This window comes from Aphis gossypii, chromosome 2 (genome assembly GCF_020184175.1).
Source record: "Aphis gossypii isolate Hap1 chromosome 2, ASM2018417v2, whole genome shotgun sequence".
Taxonomy (NCBI): Eukaryota; Metazoa; Arthropoda; class Insecta; order Hemiptera; family Aphididae; genus Aphis; species Aphis gossypii.
The window spans coordinates 4988929-4998222 of NC_065531.1; the positions used below are offsets into that span (position 1 = coordinate 4988929).

General features: G+C 29.8%; 1 protein-coding gene across 2 annotated transcripts; it reads right to left on the reverse strand.

Annotated features, from left to right (window-relative positions):
• Nucleotides 1-9294, reverse strand: LOC114129777 (alpha-tocopherol transfer protein-like). 2 transcript variants are annotated; one of them, XM_027994609.2, is made up of 7 exons: nucleotides 9128-9294; nucleotides 4990-5136; nucleotides 3597-3756; nucleotides 2224-2491; nucleotides 976-1086; nucleotides 748-850; nucleotides 1-663 (listed from the first exon to the last, which is right to left on the reverse strand). In XM_027994609.2, exons 1-7 carry the CDS (start codon nucleotides 9249-9251, stop codon nucleotides 512-514), a joined length of 1065 nt encoding a protein of 354 aa, XP_027850410.2. In that variant the 5' UTR covers nucleotides 9252-9294; the 3' UTR covers nucleotides 1-511. The 2 variants fall into 2 exon arrangements, with proteins under 2 accessions (XP_027850410.2, XP_027850411.1); XM_027994610.2 differs by lacking the exon at nucleotides 9128-9294 and adding an exon at nucleotides 5238-5405.

Here is a 9294-nt window from a genome sequence, read left to right on the forward strand (position 1 = left end):
TGGAAAGAAAGTTTTCGATTTATTTAGTTTTGTAACATTTAGTATTATGAAAAAAATTGTATAGGTATAAAATATTGATAAAAATATTGATTAGATACATATTTTCTCTTATATGGAACTGAATACAAAAAAAAATTAACTAAAAATAAACTAGATATCCTTATAATAATAACAAAAGTTAATATATGCTGACGTTAATACTTTGACAAGAAGTGCATTATTCTGCATACATTTATGTATAAAGTAAACATTTATTATAAAAACAAAATCACTAATAGGATTATTTCAAAAAATTAAAACCTATGCTAAAAATGCATATAAAAATAAATTGTTTAATTGCTTTGGTTTCAAGGAAATTGCATTAAAATATATAGTCCAAATTATGTGAAATCTATAATAAAAAAAAGTATCTAGGCAACCACCCAGTTTGTGAAGTGTTCAAATTATTGAACAATATAAAAACACGTGTAAATTGTATTAAATTTATGTTTTAAGAACAAAACTGATGCATTTAATCAATAGAAAGTTGTTTGAAGGAACCTTCCATTCCAAATAGATCGTCGTGTGTCTTCGGCTTTCCTGGACGTCGGGATTCGTCAGCTTTGATTTTTTCTTGTTCCTTGAACCAATCCTTGTAAGTCACCATTTTTTCGTACCATTGACCTAAAGCAGTAAAAAAAAAGAAAAACATAATAATATTATCATGTTCTATAGTAATGATTAACTGAATAATTATTTTAATGTTACGGTTAATGTCAGCCATTGGTCCAGCTTTTCCTCCATATTCTTCTGGAAGCATTTCCCTTGGTACAAATTCGTTCAATGAGTCTAATGATGAATGTACGTGGATCTATTTAGAGGGAACAAAAAATTAAATTATGGATACACTTCATAATATTATATAAATACCATATTGTGTTTAATCTATTAAATACAGAGAAATTATGTAAGATAATAACTCTATTGTACACTTACCCTGTTACGTATTTTCTCTTTAAGAAACGGCTTTACAAAGTTGATGATTGTATCAACAAGTGGTGAAACGTTTATGACGTGCACTTCTTTCAATTTAACTGGATAGGCTTCCTAAAATATACATGAAAGTTTATTAAAAACGCATATGATATTTTTTTTAATAAATACTTTTATGACTAAATAATTATTTCCAAATAATATATCAACGCACCTTTCTTAATTTACTTTTTTTCATTACCAACTATCAATCAAATAAATATGTTTAAGGCGGTGTATTATGTCTAATGCCCATTTAAACCCCTATTTTTACTACCATAAAGTATAAGTCTTAATATAATATTTTCTCAACAATTAAATTTTGACTTTAATTTAAAATGGTTAATACCCATTTAAAAACAATAAATAAATACTATTATGTAAATAAATCAGTTTATCATCCAACTATTTATTAAAATACGTCTAATTAATATAATATATATTCTGTTGTAAAAAATAGATCAGCAAGGACTAAATATAATTTATAAATGTTTCTGTGGTTATCAAATAATATATATATTTTTTTAATCATGATTTAGTATTTGTTATTATAATTTATAAATTTGTGTACAATGTAATAATTGTAAAAATATAATCCAATGATTGTGTTATGAAAAAGTAGAAAAAGTAATATAAATATAAAACGGTTTATTGCAAGTATAGAGTTTAGAAAGTCATACAAAAAAATTTTTAATCAAAATAAAAATCTAACCTTTTTTTTTAATGTAATTTTTGTCTGTTTTCGTCCTAAGTGTTATACCGATAACTTGATCTTAATTTATTATAAAATACATTTAAATTAAATGTTATTAAGTATTGTTAACTCAAACTTTTTTGTATTAATATTTTTACTGATAAGACGTAAAAGTTCATAAAATTTCATTTCAAACATAATCTAACATAGTATTGTTTACCATGATAAATTTGAGAGAAGTGATGATTCATTAGTTTTATATAGCATTTAAAAATAATCATTTTTTTTTTAATCGAATCGTTATTCAGATACAAGGTCAGTTTACTAGGTATACATTCTTTTATTTCAGTTCTAAAATTAAATAGATTTCTCTTTTTGTCGTTCACTGAAAACACCATAATGTATTATACTATAATATTTTATCTAACATGTTTCTCAATTAACTAAATCAGTGGACATTTTCAATGTTTAAATGGTGCGTATATTATTATTATTATACAATATAATATAAGCTATACCTGTACACAGATGAGGAACTTTTTTATCAGAGATGGTGTAAACTTAGCAAAGTGGTTTGCAAAATTCTGTGGAGTGGCCACGCTGGCGTCCAAAATGTACACATCTCCAGCCACTCCAACGTTTTCCTCCTTTAATCTTATGTCACCTATCATCAACACTACTTTCATACCATCAGCCACGGATGCAGCCATTTGTTCCAAATCCACACCACTCATCATAACTACACGGCGCCCATTTGGCGTCAAGCCCGGAAGTGGCGGTACGTTTCTGAAACACGAAAAAACATAAAAATACGATTAAAAAGAAGAATGAATAATGATATTTTGTGCACATCGCTTTGGAAAGATTGTTAAAATATGAACATCACGAACTTACGAATCATGTACTTATGTGGGGCCCCCTCTTTATCCTGCAAATACAACGGATAGTTGATAGTTACACAGTTTTGTCCTAATTTCACTGAACAACCAACTTAAAGTTACTTGAATATTTAACTATACAAATTACTATTTTTCTGCTCTAATTTAAACAAAACTTGGTACTTTTAACTTCATACTCATCTCAAGTTGCGCAAATCAAAAGCCTCGAATACGAACAATTTGATAGAATAAAACTGATCAAAGTACCTATACCTCTCCACCATCATCATGTTATCTTCACTTAACAACAATGACTGTAAACATACAATTATATTTTATATAACATAATCATGTAATGATAAAACGAATTTATGAATGTATATCCGCAAAAAAGATCAAATCTTGTTTGTATATTATTATAATAAAATATACAGTCGAGTTAAGTAGTGTGTAGATGTATTATGACGTAATGTAATTCTAACGTTCATTAAATATAATGAAAAATGTGGAACAGAAAGTGTAAAGAAAATAATAACACTTTTTGCGTGTTGGTACATTTTTAAATAACAAAACTTAATGAAAATCAGTACTTAGTCTAAAATATGACAATAGGTGTTTAAAAAATGAAATAAGAAAAAATAAAAGCGTGTCTTACTCGTTTAGTTTAGAAATAACGACATAATAACCTTGACGATAACATATTAATTATTATGACACCTAGCTTGGTACACTATGTAAGCTATATAAAAAATGTTATTGTTATCGAATTTAATATTAGTTTCTATAGTTATCTGTATTTATAAGAGTTTTTGGTAGATATAATTGTAGTTAGTCGACTAATAATAGTCACCGTCCAATATTTATAATATACGTATGTGATTGCACATACCGTTTAAATTATCTTTTTACTTATTCTACAATTTTATGTGCATTTAAAATGGAAAACATAATATGGTAGTTTTTTAATACCTACCTTATTTACACTACGTTTGACATATTAATATTATACTTACGCGACTCTCATCACTTCTTTGATTTCCGGTAACGTTGGGTCCCGGTTACTGAAGAATTCCGGTACAGCTGCTCTCATTGTGAAGTACATGTCTAACTTCCTCTTTGTCTTTTCGAGAGAGAACTTGCATCCTCGAAGGAATGTCATAATGCGAGCATCGTCTAAAAAATAGTATAATACTTTAATACATGTATAATTTTGCTTTTTTTCCTGTCGAACCATCAAAATAAAAATATTGGGCGATATTGAAAGATACATTTAAGGATCGCAAAAAACTTAAATGATAAAAAATAGCAACAGGTATTTCTATTTTTTCTGAAATAAATTATAATTAAAGGCCTATACAGGTGTAATAAAATTATTAGATTACAATATCAGTAAAGATACATTAATTTTCATAACGTGCGTATTATACGTATTTGTTAATAATATTGTCTTTACGCAAAACTCAAATGTATATTTTATGTAACTAGGTTTTTAATAAAATTATGTTTATGTATGATGCTTATTCTGTTTTTTGTTTGCATAAAATTAAAATTGCAATTCATTATATTATATTATATCAATATAAAATGCGTATAAATGATACCGAAAGTGCATACTAGTAAGTATATAACTATATAAGTAAATATATACAAGTAAGCCAACTGTCTAATCAATTCAACAGCTTAACTAATTAAAATACCCATTGTAATTTGTATCAATAAAGCTTTTTATACTGAAATATATAATAATATATTAATAAAATTTAATTTAAAAAAAAAAATACATTAAGTTAAAATAATATTTTTTACATGCATTATCTATAACTGTAGTTGGAACTAATAAATAAATATACATTTTTTTTTTTTTATGTTGTTTGAGTATACAGTGATTTTATAAAAAAAATAAAAGAATAAATATTTCTTAACTAAAATGTAATTGATACAATTGCTTAATTGCCTTAACTATACAGCTTTAACATTAAATAATAAGAAATATTTCATAAGGATGAATTTTTGACAAAATATTTAGTTATTATTGAAAAAAATATAGTTACATAATTTTTAAGTAATATAATTTAAGTATTATTTTAACTTAAGCTATTTAACTATTTAACTATCCATATACTCATTATTTCAAAAAGTGTATTTATTTGAAAATATTATTTATGTATTTTTAGACAAAAAAAAACAGTTTTTAAGAATATATTTTAAACTACCACATCCATTTTTAATTGTATTTCAGAAAAAAAATATTTTTCGATGTACATACTTGGATGCACGGAAATGAAATTTCTAACAAATAATTAGTTGAGTAATATTATCTAAATATTGTAGTTGACTGATGAACGGAATAGAGTGACACAATCATAAATTAAATTACTACACTTAGGGGTGGACTGTAGAACTTACCTTGAAATTGCGGCAAGTGTGGTTGTAAACGTAGCCATTCCTTGATGTGTTCCAGATCTTTTTCCCGAGTTGACACGTCTTCGTTAAGCTCGGTGCGGATGTGCTGTTGCATTTCCACGGTGGGTTGTACGAGAGTCATCTTGTCGGCTGCACAAAAAACCAATAATGATAACGAACCACGCAAATATTGATGATGTCTACGGCGTATTTATATAATGCTCACAAATAAAATAACAAAATATTATTACCTATCGTCTATTAGGCGTGCGAACGAGAGAGGATAAGAACAGTCGTCGGAAAGAAAGACAAACAATTGTTACAAAAGTAAACTCGGCCAGAACTACTACCAGCTGATACTGCGCGACCGAACCGCGAGCAGCTATGGGTACACGTCTTCGATGTAATAATAATAATAGTAATGCGAAAGAGAAAGTCTACGGCACGCGGCAGCGCGCGCGTTTACGTATTATATACTTTACGTTGTGCGTATACGCTCAGATATACCTACGGTATGACTCGTTATGTGTGTGTGTATGTGTATAGGTAAGAAAAAATGTTTAATAATAATCGTCCGTTGCATAATAATAATGACCACAAAACCGACTCGATCGTGGCCATCGTCGCGTTGAAACCGTCTCCGGGCCGTTGGGCAATAAGTCGTAATAAAATAATATTTTACACACATACGACAATAGGAATATCACAAGTGCGATTACACTACAGCCGACGACGTCCGGGTGACCTTCTGCGGACGTTCGAATTTTCATCCAGACACATTTTCATCCATCATCCTGCATTCGATTATCACCATACCGACGAAATCGCAATACTACGTTAATGTCATATTAATATAATACCAAGGTATTAATATTGTTATATTTTTGTTGCTCGCCGACTCGTGTGTCTGCCACTCGTTTGTATCGGACTTATCCTGCCGATGTGTAAAGGTCGTACGACGTGTGTACTCATAACTGGAGCCGACCGCGATGTCCTTCGCACACTGTTAGCTCAAAAATATTGTGCTTTTCACGATGATCCGCGAAACCCGACATATGCGTGTCAATATTTTTTAAGTGTCCGACATAAGTCATATAGGAGTAAACGACAATATAGGCGCTCAAGAGATTGTAGAACCGGAAGACAGCGGCCAAGGACGAACATGCGCAAGTTTTTAACAATCGCAGTCAAAATGCATGAGTAATATTTCAAATAAAAAGTGAATATCGTATATATATATTATATATATATATACTACATAGTTTATTTCACTGAATATTTTTCCAGTATTTTGTATATCTTATAGTTTTACTCAATTTAGTATTATATTTTAGTTTAATTCTCATTTTTAATAACAAAATGTTCTAAGTAAACACTTTTTTCATTTTTTATCCCATCTAACCAATAATAAAGAAACGTGTTTGTATTCGTTACAAAACAATAGTTTGTGTTCTTCAGCTACAATTAAATGAATGACCATAAAGAACGACAGTGACTTTCATACTTTGATTATCTCAAAACGTTCAGGTCATATTAGTTCAAAAAATATTTTGTCGTTTTTAATGGTAATTATTTATTTTATGATTATTGTTAATATTAATAACATTTTTGCAATTAATTCGACAAATTTATTTTTATTTTCAAATGCACTTATTATCTTACATTTTTATTTTATTCAATGGAAATTTAAGAATTTTGTATATTTTAATTAAATCCAATTATATAAATTTATATCTTTGAAATTCGAATTCAATCGCATTTTAACGTTGTGGGTAGAGCATGATGGTTATACTAAATTTATATATTAATAAGTAATAACCAATACCGAAGCCCGATGGGTGCAAAACGTAACAAGAGTCTAATCTTGTGCACTAACGCAGTAGAAAAATAATAACATTTACAAGTATAGCTTTCTATACGATTTGAGGCGCCCGGGGTTTACCGACAGGACAAACCTTAATATTGAAGTGTAAGTAAGGCCGTTATTATTCTAGGAGGTACATATTATTATCTATTGGTAAAACGACGTAATACTGCAAACAAACCGGAATCGTCGGTGAAACAGTGGGCACATCGCAACGAAAAAAATTGACGATTAACTCTACCTAAACTAAAATATTACGTACGGGAAATTACGTATGTGCGTACATACAATGCAAACGATAACTACGCTATATTATAATAACGCGATAGGTTACAATTTCGACTTCCTCCACACTCTATTACAGGTATACGTCATCGTCAACAACACAAGTCGGACGACACGTCAACAGCAGCAATATAGGTATAATTAGCTAGTTAAGTGATATCTTGATAATAACCGAAACGAGCCGTACTGAGGGAAAACGAAGTATAATAATACGTAATTATCGGGGTTCGGGACTTACACCACATTTGCATGTATTTTGTATACATCTATTATACTACGTGAAATGATAGCAGTACTTTATGGATACGTTATAAATCCGTTTTATATTAATGGGAATTAAAATACAAAATAATTTAAGTGCATATTTTTCTTCTATTTGTTATCTTTACTGTTCTAATAGTCGTACATATTGCCATAATTTAGACAGAAACCTACACTATCGTCGCGCGTGAAAAGAAAAGTTCTGGCCGGTGCTTGCCACGGTGATTGACGAATCTGGTACATTATAAAACGATTTACTTTGGGTGATTTGTTGACGATAATTAAAAGTATTTTCTAACGAATACGATATATCTATAATACCGTAGGTATTCATTATTTTCATAATTATTTTTTTTTATGAACACCAACAATGGGAGCCTGAATTTGTAGACAGTCCCGACCTTTAATGGAAATAATAATAATTTATGGTTAACGTGCGCGTGTCACTAAATGCCAATACGTAACTTTCTCCAGTTTATTCTGTAGGGATACTGGTATGTTCAGTACAGAATTTAATATTATATAGTTGACCTTAGTCTAACAATTTTTTTTATTTGAATTTTTCTAGAGCAAATTCCAAGTTACTGCAGTTAGGTCGAATGATAATAAGACTATAGCGCACATTTCTTAAGTAGGTACCTACTTCAATCCTTGGTTACTATGCTCAACTTGCCAATGGCAGTTGATCTTGAACCTTAACGTATGGCACACTTTGACGGTCTCGCCGTGCAGAGGATTGGGGAAGACGATGTTTGTCGAAAACTGTGTGGAACGCGGCGCGTTGTGTTTCTTCTGTAAACCGTTGTATAACGAGTCGGCGCGTTATTACCACATCGCCAGTTTCAATTACGAAACATAATAAATTATTATTTATCCATAAGAAATCACATATACACTTGCTAGCGCACACACAACACACATGTCTGGTCATACGTAGCTTTAAATATGTATATAGGTACCTACCAAAAATAATAATTAAAAAAAAAACATAGGTACAATTTAAAAAATATTATTTCATTGTACAGCTTCCATGTGAATGCAAAAAGAAAGAGAAACTCTCTGTCTACTGGTAATTAACAATATTGCGTTCGCGTATATATTTTTATTATCGTAGGCACATAGGTACCTAATTGTACTGTTATCTTCTGCATTTGCGCGTCGTATTCCCCCGAAATGTACGTTTTGTGAAATGTATTGTAATAGGATACACGATTTACAGAAAATAACGAAAATTCTTTTCAGAAATAACCAAAAACGGTCTACAGAAAAAAACCTGTTTGATCTTTCTGACACGTTTAGTATAATAATAATGGCTCGATGTGGTGGATGTCTTTCGTAAAAATCATCTCGGCGATGATATTGGATAAAATGATTATAATATACCTATTTACAGTATCATCATTGTTATACACTAACAACAATAATTATAATGCTGTAATACATTTATAAAATAAATAATAATATTATACATGTCAGCATCAGGTTTTTTTGCAACCAAAATAAGATGTATTGAAGACGAGCGTGCAGAGGATTAATATCCTTTCACTTAATCACGATAATCCGTGTTCGATAATGTCTCTCAAATTATCGATATAGAATAATATGTAAAAAACAATTTTAGCGTACCTATATCGAGCAATACAATTTTCAATTCTACTTTCTCCGTAGAACAATAGATGGTTGCATTAACGCACTTAAAACTATTTTAACTTGATCGTATAAGATATTTACCTTTTGTGAATTTCCTCGACGTAAATCCGCGATAGTTTCTGTACAGTTTACCGGATACTGACTGCGGTATTCCAGCGTGCGAGTGTTTATCGTATGAGGACGACGGCAAAGTGTGAATCGGCATGAATGTATCTGTGGTGGAGGCCGATAATGCGACGGAGTAGGGA